The sequence below is a fragment of the Thunnus maccoyii genome, chromosome 5 (genome assembly GCF_910596095.1).
Source record: "Thunnus maccoyii chromosome 5, fThuMac1.1, whole genome shotgun sequence".
Classification (NCBI taxonomy): Eukaryota; Metazoa; Chordata; class Actinopteri; order Scombriformes; family Scombridae; genus Thunnus; species Thunnus maccoyii.
This window is the reverse complement of record NC_056537.1, coordinates 26581435-26603194: the sequence shown is the minus strand read 5'-3', so window position 1 is coordinate 26603194 and position 21760 is coordinate 26581435. Positions and strand designations below refer to the sequence as shown.

At 39.4% G+C, this 21760-nt stretch overlaps 1 protein-coding gene across 2 annotated transcripts in view; it reads left to right on the top strand.

The window, feature by feature from the left end:
• cdh13 (cadherin 13, H-cadherin (heart)) overlaps window positions 1-21760 on the top strand; it is a 356169-nt gene that overhangs the window by 84599 nt on the left and 249810 nt on the right. For both annotated transcript variants that reach the window (XM_042412902.1, XM_042412901.1), the window contains exon 2: window positions 17663-17783. In XM_042412902.1, the coding sequence (XP_042268836.1) occupies window positions 17663-17783 (121 nt within the window). The remainder of the gene's footprint in view (window positions 1-17662; window positions 17784-21760) is intronic.

Here is a 21760-nt window from a genome sequence, read left to right as displayed (position 1 = left end):
ACAGTTAAAAATTCATATCTGATAGACAAGTGAGGAATAATTTTGCCAGAATATCATTACCAAATGTTAATTGGCTTAATAAATGTTTAATCAACTAAATTCACGTTTTACTAATTTATTATAAATAATTTGTTGGTACATTTATTAAACATCTGTTAAACATTTGAGCTGGTGTTTACAGCCCCTCAGCCAAAGTGAAAACTGTTCATTGTACATATTGTAGAGAACATCATTTTGTAAAATAAGAGACATGATGGAACTGGAAACTAAATCAACCAAGAAGGCCTACATTAAAAGCTGCAGCGACTGGATTTGGAGGCATCATCCATCTGATGACAAAAGTGGCTACTGTAATGTTGGCAGTCAGCTACTTCATGTCTTGTTATATTTGTCTCCAAACCAACTAGGTCAAAATTTTAAAGGCAAGTTCCACCATTAAATATTGTGGAGGTTATGTGGGAAGTTAATGTCTTTGGAGGTTAACGTCTAAAGTTAATACATAGAGGTTAGTATGTACTTGTTGGAGGTTAGTACGTAGTCATCTGAGGTTAACATTTAGTCATCTGAGGTTAATAAGTATTTGTCTGAGTTTAATGTAGTTGTCAATACATAGTTGCCAGGTAGGTTCATATGTAGTCATCTGATGTTACTGCATAGTTGTTGCATGTTAATATGTATGATACATATTGCAGTCGTCTGATGTCAACATGTAGTCGAAGGTTAAGTGTCGTCAACATGTAGTTGTCAAAAGTTAATGTGGGAGGTTAATATGTAGTCGTCAGAGCTTAACATGTAGTTGTCAGAGGTTAACACATATACTGAGGTTAACATGTAGTCACCGTTGTAAGGTAATATGTAGTCATCGGGGTTAACATGTAGTCCTCGGAGGTTAATATGTCTTCGGTTAATATATGATCAGAGGTTTACGTAGTCATCGGAGGTTGACATGTAGTCAGAGGGTTATACGCAGTTGTCAGAGGTTAGCGTAGTCGTTGGATGTTAACACGAAGTCGTCGGAGGTAACATGTTATCGGAGGTTAATATGTAGACTTTTGAGGTTAGTTACTAGCCATCTGGTTAATGTGTAGTCATCGGAGGTTACTACATTTTTTGTCAGAGGTTAACAGTAGTCTGAGGTTAATATGTATGAACTGGTCATCTGAGGTTAACAGTCATTGGTTAACATTTTGGTTTATATGTAGTCATCTGAGGTTAATACATAGTGGTCAGAGGTTAACATGTAGACAATTATCTAGCGCCAGCCGCATGTGTAAAATATAGCGGCTGTGGATGAGAGGGGAGTTGACCGCTGGGAGTCAAAGATGTCGTATTAAGTTATGTTCTGCTTGTTCAACAGTTGTTTGTTAAATTGCTTGTACCGTGTCCCTTTCTGCTGGATTTTGTTGCACTTACAGCAGCAAGCAATTGTAGCCCGTTTGCTCGCTGTGAATTCCCCAGAGAATTCACTGCTGTATTCACACGTGGGCTCAATCAGATATTAAACAGACTTTGTACTAAGGAGCTGACAGGGTAAAGTCCGATTAATATCCAGTCCACCTGATTCAGACATCTGGGTTCACACATACAACTCCTCCGGGTAATGTCCGGAAAATTTCAGGGTTACAGTCCATGTGTGAAAGGGGCTTCAGTTTACCTTTCATGAGGAGCACTACTTGTGCTACTTGTAAAAAAAAGTTATGTGATTGTTTTTGTATCTCTGGTGGGAGATTTCTAAAGTCTGAGAAAATAACCCAGAAGACAAAACAGAAAGCCTGCATTACACAGAGCATTGAGTTTGAAGGATTCGGCCATTTCCCAGGCAAACAAAGTTATGTTTTTGGTTGCGTTAAGGGAAATATAGGAACCAGGAAACTTAAAATCAGGCTATCTCTGCTTCTGTTGCTTCAATTTAGGACGTTCTTTTTTAAAATCTGTCTAGCCTCCACTTTATGGAAGTGCCATAAAAAATCACGCACCCATTTAATGGCTTATAAAGTGAAAACTGATTCGCATTTTCTTCACTTTAGGAACCAGTGGTAAGATTATATCCCTCTCCAGAACACCTAAATAAATCAATCTTTGTCTTTTGTTTGCTGTACAGAAGCTAACAAGGACCAAATATCCAAATTACATATTAAGTAACTTCGAGCTAAGTTTCTGTGCATGTAGAGAAAAACTGCTGATTCTTGTTGCCTATAGAGAACGATGACCCTATAAAAATATGCAACAGGTCTTGTGGCTGCATAGCATTCTGGGTTATGGAGGCTACTGTTATGTATTTTAGGGTCTTTTTTTTAACATGTTTTGATTAGGCAATGTTTAAGATGTGACACACAGGCAATTATACCCTTCTGTTAGCCCAGTCAAAACCAAATCAGTTGTGTCATTGATCTTGTAAGGGTGATACAGTCAAAGGGACCAAATCAAGTTAAGAGCTTGCAAATGAAAGGTGGGAGGACTGTGTGTGAAAACACACCTCAGGTTGTCACTGAGGGCAAGATCAATGGCTGCAGGGTTGTGACAATACCTGCCAGTTCTGTGTGATCAAGAGCAGAGGCTAAAGATGACTAAAAGTGACTCCTCTCCTCTCTAAAAGAGGAGCCACATGACAGATAGAGAGAGGGAGTAGCACAGAGGGACAGGGTTGTGATGGAAAACTGTGCTGTAGGTCTAATGATGCAGCTCTACTATCTAAGGCGGGTATGGATGACCCCTCGGCCTCAAGCAGTTTCATCAAAGCTCACACTACACAAGCTTTTACTCACAATTACAAGTGACACACCAACACGTTGGAAAAGGAAACTGCTCAAAAACTCCCTTGTTGTTAAATAACACAATATTGAACTGAATACTCAATCTATCAACTTATTTCTCTGTTTAATCAAAAGACTATTTTTATGTTAGGTCTAAGACCTGCAGCTGATAAAAAGAAGTAAAATGCAGTATGGATCGTGTGTGAGAAAGTGATTCCTTGCCATAGTGTCTGACGAGTCAAATATTAGTATTTCCTCAATGAAGGGAAGCTGGAGTCATTCAGCAATAGTGGCAAACAGACCAGCATGAGACCCTGCACAGCATATTTATCCATATTGTTTTATATCTTCCAAGGGCAATGGAGACAGACAGCGTTGCCTGCTTGAGAATAATCTATCCACTTCTGAATCAGAGCTGAGTGTGAGCCTACAGCTGGGAAACAGCCTGGAATATGATTCCCAATTTATAGTGTACTTTTGTCAGGATCAAATGGGATTGGATGTACGGCTGAATTTGAAAATGTACTTTCCTATTCCTCCGTAAATCAAGTTAGGGGCTCCCCTCTGACATTCCATCAAAAGAATCAAATTCCAGTACTGTGTCTGGGAAAATGTTTTTAAATTGACTTTGTGAAAGCACAATGTCCATTCTTGTAGACCTATGAGGCCTGAAGTCTTTGAATTTATTTTTAAAAGGAAATAGGTTATTGGGGAAATTCTGTTTTATAGATACCACTTGTGTTTGATCTACTGCATGTTTTGCTTCCCAGTCTGAAAAGAGAAATAAACCCCTTCTGGATAAATGTACACTCACACTTCAGTTGTCTGTCTTTTCCATATCTGATCTATGAAGCATGGCATCAAGCGCTGCTTCTTTAGAGTGATCTTATTTGCTGTTGATAATTACGCTATATTGTTTCTTTGCTTTTTGTTGGAAAGACAAGAGAAACAAAACTAAAAGTCCCCCAAATACAATCAATTGTAATGCTCAATGCTTATTAAGTTTACCAGGGAAATGTAGACAAGATCTAATGGTTTTGTGTGTACCAATATTGTACTTCAGTTTCTTTTTAAACATACCTGTGTTAGGAATTCTTTGCATTATACATTTGTATGCGTTTATAGGAGGGGTTTTCTTTCCAAAGAATAGAGAAGCATTTTGGGCAAATATCGATTTTGTTTAATGACTTTGCATCTTGTAATAGTTGTAAACAGATAATGCAGATTTTGTCCTTTTACTTAAAGTGATCCCAAAATCCATCTACCCCTGCTCGGCTTGTAAAAAAGAAATTTAGCTTGTTTTTTCACAGAGAAAAGCTGCTGTGTTGTGGTTTGTATTGACGCCAACTGCAGTGGATTCCAATTTCAACAAGTTTTCCAGTTTAGGAAATAAAAGTATCAAAACATCCACAGAAATCTCTAAAATTGCTCATACAGCAAAATCCACTTCTCTGCTCTCCATCCTCCATATGCTCAGTGTGCACGAAAAGACTCATTTTGGAGGAAGTGTCTCCTAATGCTTGAATGACAAAATCACATCAGTGTTCCAGTGCGTGAGAGAAATGTGAACATGTGGCTGTCCCCCATCACTACAGGAAAGTAGCAATGGAATAAGTGAAAATGAATGTGTAAAAAAGAGAACAAAGAATGAGATAGAAGTCACATCAAACAGATAACAGGATATGACTGAGGATGTTCATTTGCATACTGTATAAATGTCCTTTGAAGTGTCAGTTTGGTTACTTTATTAATGGCGTACTCTGGGTATTCTGCATTAATGCCGGTGCAGTTTCAACACACGCCTTAGTAATCATCGTGTAATCGGGAGTGAAAGACTGCAAAATGACAATCAAGTGCATTCGCTTTTTAGAGGATATCTTTTATTCTACAGGTGGATAGTTTGATAGTGTGCTGATTGTCTCAGCCTTTTCCAGTGGATTATTAATCAAAACAAGTTTTAATTGAAGTGTTTTTTTAACCTTGCTGGGCTGCTGAAGATAGGCATGATTAGTTAGGTGTCAAACTGTAGCATGCAGATATGATTCAACAGAGAGAGGGGGAAAGCACAGAGAAAGACATGAATTCTAACAGAGTGAAGTGATGATGAAGAGAAGACAGACAATCAGTGAGAAAATTAAAGAGTAGAAATATAGAGAAGAGTAAAAAAGTTGGAAGAAGCAAGAAATGTGAGGGAGGAAAGTAAAAAAGGAAGAAGAGGTGGAATCTTTGCTTAGATCAAAAACAAGGGGAAAAAAAGCAGTTGAGAAGGTTTTGGTGTAGGTCAATTCAAGGTGGAAGAAAGAGAGCTTGAAGGGAGAGTATCAGCAGCAGGCAGGTACTTTTGATGAATGGAGGTCAGCTAGAGTGGAGAAAGGTAAGCTGATAACGAAACAAACAGACAACACAACACTCAATCCTTTACTTCTAATGACCACCCCAGCCAATACCTGCGTGCAGCCCACCAGCCGCCCAACAATAGCTGAAGACACAGGCTGAACGATAACGCAGGCTTCGTGAATCTACGTTCATAGACTTTGCTATTCTTTATCTCCTCTCGTTCACCTCAGTGCATCACTGACTGATGCCAGCCTCTGATAGGCTTGTGTTTAGGAGTGAGCCCCTGATTAGAGACATTCAAACTTGAATTGTGTTGCAATTTGCAGCCTTTTAGAGCAAAGTGTGATAGCGTTGCCATTCTTAAGTCAGCTCTTACTGACAGCACCTGAAAGGGTGTAACCTCCCTGTCAATGCTGCACCATTTTAACTTCAGGAGTCCACTCATCGCATTGAGTTTCCATCTGTCACTGCCACAGCCAGGAGGTTCATTGGTAAAACTTTGCTGTGGTTGTTGTTTAGACACAACAAACTCAAACAAAGACAAGAGAAAGTCACTCATATATTTATAAAAAACAGGTCTTTTCAGGTTTACTTACTGAGACTATTAGACAAAATACCCCCGTCAAGGTGAATGAACATGCCATCTAGATATAGCTGAAAGTGTTTGGATTGATATGCCAAATCGCAACAGGGAAGAAATAAAGTGCATTCAAATGAATTCTGCTGTATAGCAGCTGGTGCCTGCAGCTGACGCTCTTGTTGTTTTTCAATCCCTCACTTCACACCTCTCTCCCCGCTCCTGTGCAGTGAAGTGAGAGGTGTGCGAGGTGGAAGTATTGACAAGCTTGCCAACTAGAAAAGGGATTTGAGCAGACTGACAGTGAGGAAATGGTACTGTCAGGGTTATGCCAGCTCACTTACCACGCAACTCTACATCCCCCCCAGGGATGCTGGATTTGCATCGCAATGGGACCTGCCTGCTTGAATAACATGTAACACTAAAAGTTTCAAAGTCAGATCAGTTTCATAGTGGTGTGAGAATAGTTCTCATCATATGTTAGCCAGTGCCAGGAAGCTATTCCGATGCTTTGAATGAGTCAGCAGGCCAATTCGCTGCTGTCCCCTGCTCTTTATAGGCAAGGGGGGGTTTACGTGCCAGGGAAGAGTGCTTGCTGTTAGCTCAGCTGGGCTGTGAGTGGGGGATCTATGAATAGAAGTAGATTGGTAAATATATGGTTTCATGCTCATGCCTTTTTCTGAAACCCCAGTGTTCTTGCAGTCAATGTGAAACACTTTCATTCTATACCAGCAATGTTTTTTGTTTAGTTTTGTTTAACTCTAACATCTATTGACTGAAATTTACAGCTTTCCACAGTGGATTGTTTTTCAGTCAATGAATCTGAAATCTAACTACTTTGTTTTTTTTCTTAGAACTGAAAACATGAATATAGGCAAATAACAACCTCTGTATGCCATTACGCTGCAAAAATATTTTACATCAGGATGTAAATATGATTCCACAGGGTTATTAATGGGTACTTAAAGGACTACTGTGTAGGATTTAGTGGCATCTAGTGGTGAGGTTGCAGATTGCAACCAACTAAGCACCCCTCCCCTCACCCTCCCCTTCCAAGCATGTAAGAGAACCTAGGGTGGCCGTGAAACACGCGAAAAATGCAAAAGGCCCTCTCTAGAGCCAGTGTTTGGTTTGTCCATCCTGGGCTACTGTAGAAACATGGCGGGCTCTGTGGAAGAGGACCCGCTCCCTTTGTAGATATAAAGGGCTTATTCTAAGGCAATGAAAACACAATGATTCTTATTCTCATGGGATTATACACTAATTAAAACATACTTATGAATATTTTATTCCATTTCTGCCAGTCCATTCGTTCCTTTAAGCCAATGTACCAGTTCAGTCTCAACTGAAAACCCTTGCTGTGTCACTTGACATATCTCAAGCATGTTGAAATGGGATGCTGGATAGATATTACTTCATAGACAAACAAGTGGATCATGACATCTCCTGAATTCCCATGCTGGCTGCTGGTTGTGCAGCAGCAGTATGATTTTGGACTCAGCTGACTCATGATCACCTTATCAGGAAGGAACCTCCTTCTTATTGCCCATACACACATTAGCCTGTTACACATTGTGAACGCAGACCTCATACACATAGTTAAATGCCTACAGAAGTGTTTCCCAACCAATTTCATTTTACGACACCAACTGTACAGTATGTACACATAATCCTGCAGCATTGTCACATAATGCCTGATAAACTCAAACACCGTCAAATAAAAACTGTGTTCAAACTCTATGCTTAACTTTAAATGAGATTAGTACATTATAACGTACCATTTGATAAATATTTGAGCAAAGTTGGCCAGACATCCAACTCGGCTTATGGTTCACCATTGTCCTTTTTACATAAGCTTTGACTTATTGTACTGTCAGACAACTCTGGGAACAATGGTTTTGCAATGAATATGGTATTTACAGTACAGTATTTTTGTATGCATTAAAACACGGGTATCTTGTCTTCGCCCTGTATATCTACCTCCACATCTTTTATTTGTTTTTGTTTGACTCACTGTTTTTCTGCCTCTGTATTTCCCTTGTACCTTCGCTTTCTCCTTTATTACTCCCTGAATGTTACATTCACACAGTGACAACAACCACCCACCAGCAGCAAAGGTGCTTTTTTTTCTTCTCTCTGTCCTCGCTCCACTGCTCCTCCTCTATGGCGTGGTTGTGTGTTTACTGCTCCAGTGTTGTTTTACAGGCCCAGCAGGTGTGGCCAGGGTTCGGCAGCCCAGGCCGAGAACCAGATGGTTTCATGACTCAGGTCCTCCATGCCTGGCTAACCTGCCAGCTGCAGGTGTCTGAGGCCCAGACTGATTGATTCTCTCTTTCTCTCCTCTGGTTTTCTGGCTTCATCTTGGGCTGTAGATGTAGCCAGGCCTGGATGGGTCAGCCAGACCTATACTGAGGTGTGTGCACTGACATTTACCTTGATGGAGACAGAGGCAAAGCAAGATTGAGGAGGAAAGGGAGATGTAGAGCAGGGAAGGAGGGATGGTGGCTGGATGAAATGTCAGGGTACTGGCAGGCTGTCTGGCTGACTGGTTGGATCGTTGGCAAACAGTCTTGCATGCATGCAGAGACACAGACACGTGTATGCACACACACACACTCACAAAAAAGACACATAGACACATGCACACCTGCTACAGATGCACACATGCTGGCTGGCTTGCCAGATCATCATCAAATCTATACATCCAGACATGCATTCAGACTCAGTGACACAAACATACAAGGAGAAACATGCAAAAACACAGAATGCAGCATATAACAATACAGGAGGTTTAATATACATCAGCTGGAGCCACTTAAATAGGTATGAAGGTCACAGTGATTTTATTCAGTTCCACAGAAAACAATTTGTCTCATATTACAGAAATATATTAAACTGTAGATTGTTTTTAAATTATTTTTTTTGTAATTGAAAGAGAGAGACAGCTACAGGCAAAACAAAGTGTGTAATTATAAAACAAATGCAAATGGATGCACTGTCTCTTTTGTGGGTTCAAGTCCTCAGGTTGTCTGCTGTTTGCTAGATATAGCTCAATAAAAAAAAGTGACTAAAACAAATCTAAATACAGTAATAAAGACATTAGGATGCATGAAAGACTCTTACACTTACAGAAACATGTTCACTCTTCTTTCCGTTCCGTCACTGTCTTGTCGTGTTTATTCACACATACACACATTGCATGTGCACATACTCACACATCACTTCTAACAGCTATCACAGCCTCTTTCCCCCTTACCCTCTCAGCAAATATCAGGCATAGTGGCCCTCTCCATCTCTATCTATCAGATGCACTGTGGATTCTTGAGGCGGTATTGATTTCTACCAGAGGTGACATTTACTATGTGCTCTGCCAAGTCATTGCCTTAATCACCTGACTGGTCCTTCACACTTGAACTGAATCAGATGTCAAACTCCCAAGTGATGAGCTGACCTGTTCTTGCTCTTTCTGCGTGAATATGAGTCGACCGGCATCATAGCTACAACAACATCAGCAGCAGCCAGAAACCACTCAGACATGTCCTTCAGTCATCCGTCTCTCTCATTTCAATCAATAGTACTGCCCTCAAATTTCTGTACAGCACATGTTGCACTTTTTTTACTTCATTTGCCGTTTACTACATTGCAAATACCCCTGTAAAACAGAACCCTTTTCATTTTTAGAATGTTTACTTTATTGCTGGTAATGGAGCTTTTAGTAGAACAGCATGATTTAAATGCTGAAGGTAAAGCGTATGGATCCTTTTTTTTCTGATTGAGCATTCCTTGGCTGCATTTAGAGAGCTAACATAAACCTAAAGACCTGCACTCCAAGTGGTTGTCAATAGGTAGCTGTATTTATTTCTCCTCATGCAAACTGATCTATATGCAACCAATCCAGCCTCTGTGTCTAATTTCTCTCTTCAGGGCTCTAGCCATTTCTTTCTCTCGCCTCTATATTTAAATACAATAATATTGACTCGTGTTCAAGATGATTCCCAACCAGTGGTAGGTGTAGTAGTTGCCAGGTTGATGCTTGGAAATACTGTGGAGTAGATCAAACAATTTGATAAAACAGAATTTACGTTTTGATTTAAAAGAAAATCTGTCCACATGTTGAGTTAGCTATAACACTTGAACAATGTTGCGATTAAGAGTGTGTTAAAATTAGTTGGATAATGGCTAAAAGGTTGAAATGGATGGCTAAAAGAATGGATAAATGGGTGAAACTGATAGCTGAAAGTATAAATTGTTGGAGTAGATAGCAAAAACTAATTGATAAATGATTAATGATAACTGGTTGAAATGTACAACTTCTGCCACTCCAAGTGGTAGTGGTACGAATGGAAACATAAAAAACAACCCAAACAATACTTCAATATGAAAAAAATACTGCATGGTTATGTCTGACAATAAAGGTTGGGAAATGATCTAGGTATAGCTTGCTGTACCTGTTGCATTGTTTTGGGATTTGCAAATTCATAGTCATTAATAATACATTAAGGAGGAAATAGGATGCCAGGTGGACGTGCATTGAAAGTTTATTTATGTCTGACAGTATTGGATGTATACTCTCCTGATCCAAATGATCCTGTACTCTGACACTTATCCTCTGGATTACCAGTCTATTTGCAGTTTGCTCCACTGCTCTCTCTCGGACTTTGTCCACACATCCGGCTAAATACTTTTATTTATCTATTTGGCTCTGTGTCGATCATCTCATTAAGTTGGTACACAATACACAATTTTCCGCGGGTCTAGCATTGCTTGAGCATGATAATTGTGCCTGCTGGATAGATATTGTTTTCGTGCACCCAAGGCTCTTTGTTTCCCTTAGACTGGACCATAGTAATCCCTCTATGTAGTGCTCAGCTCTGGCAAAGTCATACAGAGCCTGTCGCTGCAGAACAATGGAGCCTTCACAGAGACATCAAACACACAAGATACTGAAGCTGAAATGCACAAAAATCAATTAATGTCTCTCATTGGACCCCTCAAGAGAAAACATATTTGAAGCTCTGGTAAAGGTGATTTGTGTCCTACAAATCATTTCACACTGTGCCTGTTTGTCTGAGCATGTGCATATATTTTGGCATGCATGTGTTGGTGTACAGCAGGCAGTCCTGTTCCTGATCACTGTCTGCACTGGGGACTCTCAGTGAGCATAGCTAGATTTAAAACCGTGGACTTAAAAAAACATTAATTAGGCCACAGTCTTTTGTCTGCAAATAATTACCTTGAATTTACAATGCACATTTATTTCAGCATTTAGTTTGTGTCATGTGATATGAAGTAATTTCAAGAGACATGCTGTCAGAACATACTGCATATTTGAATAATAAGAAACCACACAGGGGAAGAAACAAGCGGTCAGCAGGTAGAAACCACAGTTTTAACTCATGGGAAAACAGTGATTGGTATCTTTTGTGTGTAAAGTCCTTCATAAGTTCTTAGTTCTATCAGCTAGTTTCAAAATACTGATTTATTAAATTGGGTTGCACCATTAAAACTAAAGAAATGTTGTGAATAGTAATGATTTAAGTTATGAGTAAACCTGTCTGTTGGACTGTCCAGTATAAAGCAATGAATTACATAACCAGGAAGTCACTAAAGCATCTCGAGACATAACATAATTTCCAAAGTAACAATTAAATGGGGCCAACAACCATGATATTAAACTTTACAGTCAATTCTTTGTAAAATTATGTATGACTTTTTTTTTTTTTATGAATAAATGCATACATGGAAAGATATGTGTTTGAGAGATAGAAGTTGGCCTATTTATTTAGAATGAGTGGGAAATATCTAATTTTAACCAATGATATTTGGCAATGTAGAGTACTGTTATTGACATGATATCTTGTAATTTGAGGTATGTTATGTATTTTTGTAAAATGTCATTTGAAATGTTCTCAGTTTATATAATTGTGAAAAAGCCTTTTCATCAAGTGTCACATCAGATGTGTCCACTATATTCCATTACTTTTATTTACTCTTCAGTCTTAACAGGTCACACATTAGCAAGCTAACATTAGCTTTCCCAGTTGGTTGAGTTAACTGCAAAAGTTGCAACGGAAGTTGCCAGATTTAAAATTTAGTAACAGCTAATCGCTCTTGCCCTCCTGTGTCCTTGGGAGATGTGGTTCTTATCTAGCATACATTTCTCTGTTCCTTCTCTCACTATAATAGAATAAATTTGCACTTCGTTTGGTGAGACGAATTGATGCAAATCTTTGTGTGCTCTGTCTCCTTATTGTACAATAATATTTTTTAATCTTCAAGCCAGCAGTGTTTTGTGTATTATTTCATATGTGCATTTAGTGTTTTCAGGCAATTTCCACAACACAACCATAACTAGACTACGTTTGAACTTAAGAACAGCTGACGCAACCGATTCATTAATTAGAACACAGTTAACATGTTTTCCTTTAAGAAACTACTACATGATAATAGAATATAACCTCATTCATAATTTCTGTTGATTCTAATAAACATTTGTTGAACCAAGTCTCGACGCAGGATCAAAAAAAAAAATCTAATATTTTACACTTTATGGGATATTGTATTAAAGGTCCTTTGTTATGTTGTGTACCTGCTGCACATCAAGGTCAGGATCCAGTTATCACAGTATGAAAGACATTACATATTCACCACAGAGAGTCTTAATAGTTGAACTCTGAAACAGGGCCTGTGGGTGCACATATGCTCATGTTTTGTTCCCTTGGAAACAGATGTAAATGTTTGTATTCATTGCACACTAATTCGTTTTGTGTGTGTGTGTGTGTATGTGTGCTGATAATTTAAGTCCCACTGCACATAAAATGGCAAACTAACTTAAACACATATGAATATGAATCAGGTCCTTTCATATCTATTGCATGCAGTTCAGGCATGAAAACAAAACGAGTTCACAGAAACATGCATGCGCACAAAGAGGCACACACATATGCGCATACAGGAGCCGACAGTGCATATCACATCCTGATATGGATCTCCTTCTGTAAAATAATGTCCACACAATCCTTTGAGATTATATTTTTAATTAATTCTTCCTTGTGAAAAAAGAAATTTTCAGGGTGGCGATAGATGAACATAGTTGTGAAAAAGCTTCAGTTCATTCTGCTATAATGTAACCTTCACACGTATAGTACATTCATAAATGGCTTCCTGATGGAAAATATTGTCCACAATAATATTCCCTTTTTCTAACAACATTGTCATTAGTATTGCTTTGCCTTAATGCTTTCGCTGTCCTACTGTGAGTTACTGGGGCTGGACTATAATATTTCCCCCTTAATGGACATTAAAATGGGTGCTCATGTTGTTGACTCCTGTTGAGGGCAGTGTGTAGTGTGTTTGCAGGTATCCACATGCTTGTGTGCACATAGACTTATATCACTGTGCATGTATTTGTGTGCATATGGTAATGTCTCTTTCTGCATTTGCGTATGTGTCCCGTATAGCCTTGCTTTGCCCACAGGCTTCTGGCCCCTTAGTCAACCTGATTGAGATTACGAACAAGCATTGTAATCTTGCCTTGTCAGGAAGCTGTGTGATGGAATTGAATGAACATTCTGTCACCTGAAGGAAAAGCACTAAGTCCCCTGGGTGCAGTGATTACTTTGCAGGGGCATTACATCTAATGACCTCTATGGCTGAATGTCTGCCAAAGCTTGTTCATCATGCAGACAGATCTCCATAGACAGCCTAGATGCTGCTGGGTGTGATTCTTGTATCTTCCCTAATATATGATATATATCTGTCCTTTTTTTTCATGTTGTCTGTAATCTAGTGTTTTATAGGAGCCATGCTAGTGGTGTTGCTCCATGGCAATGTCGGCCTGTTGGTCAGTCCACCACTGAAAAATCTCAACATCTAATGAATGGATTTCCATAAACTTTTGTTAAGACATTTATGTTCTCCAATGGATGAATCCTAACAACTCTGGTGACCCTCTGACTTTTCTTTTAGCACCATTTGTGGTTAAGACTGAAATCTCTCAGCAGTTATCAGTTGGATTACCATGAGATTTGGTACAGACTTTTCATCTAGCTCCATCATCAGGTCAAAATTTTAATTTGTCGTTTTTGACCAATTATCTGCAAAACAGCCTCAGCTGTACTTAGTGGTTAATGCTCATTACTCATTACTACTACACATCTTCAAGTGCACCTGCCATTTTGGTTCCTGTATGTGTAGCAGCACAAAGTGAAATGGAATATAGGTCGGAGAGTGTAGTGATTAATAAATACTCTCTCAGTCAGTCACATCACTGGTCTCATTGCTCTGACAGCTGTGCCAATCACAGTGAAGCATGACAACATTAGACGCTTACTCTCCTCAAGTAAGTTGCCAGCGAAGTGATGTTTGGCCAGAAACAGACATGGTTCTGAGTCATGTATTTTCAGCATCAAAGACCCACTTTCCACCAAAACGCATGGCCTCATTTTGAATTAACCTTACATCGTATTGCACCTCTCCTTCCACTTGTGCACTGTACGGGTTGCACTTGGCAGCAAAATACCACTGAGACAGGCAAAGTGAATTTTAAGGCCAGGAAAACACCAAATTGTCATAGCGCTTCAAGAAAAATAGGGCTCTGAGTCATTTTTCCAATTAAGTGCTGAAAACTGCTGAAATCCCTAATAAAGCAAAATAGCGACAACTGATTGTTATTATTAAGTGAGACTGACATAATGACAGATACCATCTAACAATAGACAAATTACATAAATGGGCTTTTGTACCATTTCCGTTCAGTGTTTCCCTTTGTCTTACTGACACCAAACAACTGAAACAGTCCATTGATAAAAAAGGACAGTTTTAGTGATTTTTGCACTGCTCTTGTGCTTTGTGTGTAACTGATGAGTCGAATATTGATATTGATAAGATTTCTTGGTAAATTCTTGAAACATCAATTTCTCCTGTGTGGATGGAAATCATACCTGGGAGCCTTTCACTGTATTTCTTTCATATTCATTCCGAATAATGTCATAACACCACTACTGTGATACAGGATTGTCAGTAGAATTAGGGGAATATGTAAGCATATTATAAAGGATCATTATTCTGTGAAGAACAGTGTTTCATTATTATTTTCATGTTGAAGCTCTCTTGATATCTCTGGGGGAGTTGCAAGAGGAAGGGTCAAAAGATATGAGGGTGAGCAGGTGCGATGTCACTGGTTGACACTGGTGACAGATGGCACAGTTTGGCACATGCATAGTCATCAGTGTCATGTATGCCATACTATATGGTTTATGTAATTACAGCACTGTGTGAAGATAGCCCAATAATATCCCAGATTTTGATCTTGTGCAAAAACACAATATTTACTTGTCGATACTGAATTGTAATGTTTTAATATAAAACAGTTTCAAATAATAACATGATATACAAAATCGCATTTACTGAAATGTGACTGACCACTTTACTTACTGAGGCTTTCATCCTCCATTTATCATCTACCCCCTTGCCTGACTTGATACTGGCCTTGTCCAGCTTGATTTCAGTCTAGTATGGAAAGCTTTTCACAGTGCTTGGTGGGTCTATTAGTGATCAATGGATCTTTTCACCTCCTTTCTGTCTGCAGCCTTACAGTGTTTAACTAATCGTTTCACAGTACACAATGCTAGGCTGACCTACATATTAGGGATGGGGGTGTTTCCAGAAAATCACTTGGGTTGGTTAGGTGTGCGTATCTGTTTCAGAGCTGTCAATTATTACAACATACACAATTCTGCTTCTAAAGTAGTTCTCTGAATTGCGCAATGATGCCAAAGCTATTGCCAATACATAAAGAGCTCGAAGTTACTTATCTCTTGACCCCTGTTCTCCGATTATAGGAGTGGGGCTTCTCACTATGAGGAGGCTCTATATACTCACTACTCCAGTCATGAAGCTTGTGTTAAGGTGAAGTCACTCAGCTCACTATCAAAGAGATCGGCACAGAGTCATCCATCATTCAAGATAAGGACATGTCCTCCTCACTTCATGTATGTACAGTACAAAAAGGAATTCTCGTGTGACACAAGAGTTGCAAAACCACATATTTTCTTCCAAACATAAGAAGCTGAGCATTTGCTTTTCGCTTGGGCAAATGCAGAATTAAAGAGCAGCTCACTGTTTGCCTGATGGTGTGAAAAGATTTTGATATAGCTAGTGGCTATTTGTAAGAGAAGTGGCACTAGATAAGAAGAGATGGTGGCTGGACTAGTGGACCATGGCCATTTAGATGAAACTGCCTATCAAGCCAGTGGAGCCAGCCAGTGTTGGTTAGCCTAGGCAGATATAATGTAGAATAAGGCCGAGTCAAGCCTCTGAGTATCTGCTCTTTGTTTAGCTGTGGATTCAAAGGCAGTCTGAAGGTACGTTAGGCCAGGTTTACAGAATGGTGTCACCTAAGGGCTAAACAGATTTTGACGGCACAGCCTGATACCCACTGCAGGGCCTAAAGATAGGTCAAAACATCATTTAAAATTAATACTGGACTTCCAACTTTTGGCCCTTTTCATATTGACAACACTATGGAGATACAGTGACTACCATATTGTACATAAGATGAGCTTATCTCACAACTGACTGCTGGCCTAAGAAGTCCAGTCTTTGGCCAGTGCAATGATGTCCATCCAGTCCATTCACAAAGGTCAAGTGTGAGGCCCAGCTCGCTGCAGCACGTACAGTATCTCTTTGATAGTCACATCCCTAAATAGGACCCAAGTTGTTACTCTTACGCATGCACTGAGTGGAAGATTTGTAGCTTGGCAAGCTGGCCTACAACGGAGACTCTTTGATGCGAGCTCTGGTGTTTACACTAGCCTGCATGTTGCAGCCTAATGCAAAGAATACACACGTCATGAGTTTTTTGGGTTTTTTTTGTGCAAAACTTCTATTTTGGGGATTTGTCAGTATTGGTGAGCAATGAGTGTTTGTATGGGGGCTTGAAGTTTCAGCCACAAATTTTATCTGCCAGCTTTAAAAATATTTTTGACCAGAACTTTGTCTGACAGACTATCTAAGCTTTACATCCGGAGAAAATGTAATGTAAACAAACAAAAACATCCAAGCTAATAAAATGATTTCAAAACCTCAGCTGTATTTATAAATGGTTCTCTTTTGAAAATAAGACATTGCGAAGTGGTAAATAAAAAAACACTGTACAATCTGAAAGAAACAACATAAGGCTTATCTTTCAATTAATGCATCGCATACCTACATATAACCTGAAATGTTATTTTTGCTCAGCTGTGAATCTTTTCCTATCTAGATTATGTTTGGTCTCTCTGAGCTGAGAATCAGTTCAGACACAGCACTTTACAGTCTGTCTCCATTGGAACACCCACCCTTAAAGAGAAGGTCGTTTTTCAAAAGAGTGGTTAAAGTGCTTTGTCGCTGTATAATTTTTGAATTGAATAAATGTAATTTGAATTGAATTGTAAAATTTGAAAATCATTGCCAAATGGCATCTTGACCTAGTTTAGTTTGCTATTCTATGTGTGGTGAAACTATGATGCAATAATTAAAAATGGTATGACCACATTAATTTATTATGTAAAGTGTTTATTTTAGTTGATGATTACACAACCAAATCATCACAGCTGCCTCTGAACTGTATAACTTGTTGTACAGTTACTTTTTAGCTACTCATCAGCAGTGAGCATATGTGAAGTCATTCTGGTGGTACAAGTACTCAACTCTATCTCCACAATAAACCCAAAAGCAATTACATTCATTAGACTAGTCCCTTGTTTTCATAGTTAAGAAACTTTGTGCAAACGGAAGTCTTTTTTTGTTTGTTTGTTTGTTTGTGTTACCACATATTCGTGTATTTTCTTCAGCCTTATGTTGTTTATTCAGGATTACTGATGATTATCTTTTTTTAAAGGGAAACATTTATTTATTATTATTCCCTCCTGCCCGTGCCTGTCAGGTTTATCTGCACAGAAACCATGTGTTCATGTGTATTATTCTGACCTTCCCTCTGTTCTCTGTGTCGCAGGTTGCCCACGTGGGTGCCCAACAGGATGGACGCCATGAGGGCTGTGTGCCTGGCTTCCAGGTCAAACAATACCAGGTGGCATACAGTGGACCTTTCCAGAAAGGCCAGCCACTTATACAAGGTCAGTTAAAAATGGACACAGCAAACATAGCTGTGTTGAATCTAACTTCCTCTGCTTTGCTTTGAATGTTACTCTGTTGCTACCTTTCTCTCGCTCTCTCTCTCTCTCTCTCTGTGTCATTCTTCAACACAAATCTGCATGTGGGTGTGCAGACTCACATACGCATATAAACCCTCAGTCTGCCTGTCTGGCTCCTGAGGATTTGAATAGCAACATATCCAGGGGAGCTGAGAGGAGAAAAGCCAGGCTTTCTCCCGGTCAGTGGGCAAGGTGACAGTGTGTGTGTATGTGTGTGTATGTATGTGTGTGTGTGTGTGTGTACGGGCTGTTTTGTTCTTCACATTCATTAGAATTCATGTGGATTCTTGTTATAAACAGGATACAGAAGCGGTTGTTTCTTTGCACCACAATGACAACAACAACATAATTTGTGTCTGCAAATGAATTATTCCCCTTGATTGGGTGATATTTACCAAAGTGTTTTTTTCTTCTTTTGTTCCTCCCCTGAGGGCAGCTTTGGGCTGTAAAGTGAACTGTGCGTGTGTTGTGTACTCAAATGCATGTGTGTTTGCCTCGCGACTATTTTGCTAGAGCTTTTCATACCCAATACACTGGTTACCATGCTCGAGTCAATATAACCTGCTGGAGAACTCCTCAACAGCCTTTGAGTTGTATTTCCCCCTTATGCAGAAATATGTGTTTGATCTCAGCAGGTTTATAATCAAAACATGAAAGATATGAGAGGTAGTTGAGAGGAAGGTCATGGTGTTCACAGCTGAGGGGTCGTTATCATGGTGGCTCAGTTCCATCTCTGAGCCTGTGGGGAGGCAGCCTTGTCACTCTTTTGTTACTGAAGTGGCCGTTTGGATTCCCCACAGACTCCATTGCGAAACTCAGACCACAGAAGTCCAATCTCAACTTTATATTGCTGCCACAACTTATTGGTCCAGTCTGCTCCTCTGGGACCCTCCAGCAGTGCCTATCTGCACAGCTCCACTCCGTCTCCACAGAGATCAGCAATAATGTCCTCTGGCTAGCAGTCTGCTCCTCTGGGGTTGTGAGTTATGGCTGCCGGCATGTCAGCTACCGGTCGTTTTACTACAGAGCTGAGGAAGTTCTCACTAATTCATTTGCTCAATAATTCATTCACTTTTGCAGTGAGTTGTTGTTGTTTTATTTGTACAATATGATGAAATACAATGGAAATATGTAAATTCAAATGGGAATAATTTATAGATTGTAATGCCGTCTGTCATTTATCGTGGAACATGTTTTCATTCCTCTTTCATTATTCAGGCACTTTTTTATTTATTTCATCATCCCACTGAGTTGTTCTCCTCATTATTATTACCTGCTTCAGGCACATGAATAAGTTTAATTGTTATATGGCTGAAGTGTCATGCAGTGGTTGTAGAGGTGCTAGATAACTTTTTTTTTTTTTTTTTTTTTAAAGTGCCACCCCACTGATATACAGTTTTCACAATTGAAAATACATACTTTCCCACTTAGGCAGCAAAATGCGACAAATCTGAGCATTTTCTCCTTCAATCTCATTTTTTTCTCTTTTTCAGCTTTATTGTGTTTGATTCGGTCAGCCAGCGAGGGATTTTGTCATCTGGAGGTTCAGTGGTGCGTGTAGTAGGAGACAGAACTCAGTTCTGCTTTAGTGCTCTGCTCTGGGACGACAGAGTGGTTCCATTACCTTCAATATGCTCCTGTCAGCAGAAACACCTCTCACCATGGGGGGTCTCAATGCCTGGACAGACGCATAAGCATGCCTTTGCCCACACACATATGCATACTGTACATGTGTACACACACACTCATAGGGTACAAACATAAATATACATGTGCATGCTCATATCTGAGGCACACATAGATGAAAGCTTGCATACAAATTGCACTGTGTACTGTGTCGTGTTGTTGATTTATAATTGCACATAACAGCATATCAGAAATGTGCTTTATGGTTAATTTTAAGTGTTTCTTAAAGATTCAAAGCACTTACAAAGACACATGAAAAACAATAAGACCATGACGAAAACAACGTATAAAAGACAACTACAAAGGAAACAAATCAGGCACACAATTTCAGCTTTCAACTTGGACGATGTGTAAGTGGTATCTGCTTATGTCAGTGACTGCTCTGTAATCCTTGTATGAATCATTCAGCTAACAAAATGAAATAACAGTACATGTACATGGCGTGACAGTGTCCACAGCTTGCAACATATGTGCAAAAAGTGGAAAGGAAAGTCATTTGTTAGAACAAATAATTCAATGCATTCACCGAACGGGTTTCAGAGAGGGCATTGGTACTACTTCCCACCATCCATTTTGTTAAATTTGAACAAATTGTCTGCTGAGTGTGAGCATGATTCATACAGAGTGCCAGAGGCTGCAGCCAGGCCCTGTGACACATGCAGATTTATGTAAATTCTGCTCAGCCCTTTGCCACCTGCTGTAGACCCCCCTGTATAATTACCAGTGAAGGGGCGGTCTGTTAGCGGGAGATACCTGTTGGCGCAGACCTGGGTTCAAGCTGATGGCTAATGGTCATATCCAGGAAACAAACGCAAATACATAAAGTGTGCAAACATTCACTGTTTGCCTGTCTTTCCCACTCTTGGCACTCTTCGCTGTTTGTTATATCACTCCATGACTACGACTATACATTTCCTCCCTCTGGGTCTTGGTTTTGCTACTTGTCTTTCTGTTTTGTCTGTCCTCCAATCACATGACCTGTTCTTCTCCTCTTACTCAGGTGGTCATTACTTACATGAAAAACTGATGTGAGTGAAAATCGAAACGTACAGTATAAGAAAATGTAAAAGGGTAGGTTACAGATGCCAATGAAGAACATATCTCTTTCTTTCTTACCTCATGACCTCAGAAAACATCTCATTTCAAACTGTATAAATATAAAGACATGATTTTTATCTATAGACAGAACATATAAGGGAAATGACCTTCACATTGTTGTGTGGCATCAGTGCTGTCATCTTTCAATAGTTGTCATTGTTTGTCATGTAAAATCCAAGTATCTCAATGTACCAAATGGTGATTTGAAGGATTACACTCAATACTAAAATCTATACATCTGCATCATTTTCTACAGCTCAATATGAAAACCATTCTAAACAAAGCAGAACTTTCAATATATAAAAGCTTAATAGAAAAGTCGGGAAATTGCTTTTTACCAAAGAGTTGAATTTATTTATGTGTAAGAGATGTTTGACCCGATGGTGAGGAATGCAATTTCTGCTGAATAAATGGACTCCAATTTATGAAATAACTGTGCTCAAATTGATCCTTTATCTGCTCCAAAATGCTACGCCGCCAATTCAACATGAGGTTTTCTCTGTTTCTCTGCATAAATAAACAATGCCGTGAAGAAACATACTGTAGATGTACAGAAAATAAGCTGTTTTCTACAAGACACATGCCTTTAGATTGAATGAGGAATTAGAATGGGGGCTGAAACTTCATGCACTTTTAGAAGTACCATATTTCTTTAGAGTGCTGCAAATACCAAACATCTCTACAGGGTCAAGACGCATTATAAGCGGGCCCGTTGGTAAACAACATTTACTGAAGGATAAAGTAGGTGTTGACTTCTGAAAAGTTACTTTAATGGTTAAACGTTTCTTTCTCTCAGTGGGTGCTGCCACGATGCAGAGAAATACAGCAGTGAGATGTATTGATTTTGAGATGGTGTTATAGCTCACCTAAGTTTTGCAAGCTGTTTGTTTCTTGCCTCACTGCTGCCTTTGCAGAGGTGGCAGTAAAGTTGATGCAGTTTGCTGTTACCAACCTGGCAAGCTGTCAGAAACAATGGTTCATAATATCAGTAATTCTGTGCAGAAACTGGACTTCTATACATGAGTATTTACAACCAGGGGTATACCTTTTGCAGAGGCCATCCTAAAAAGGCATTGAGTTCTGTTCATTTTTGCAAACCTGAAGAGAAAATACAG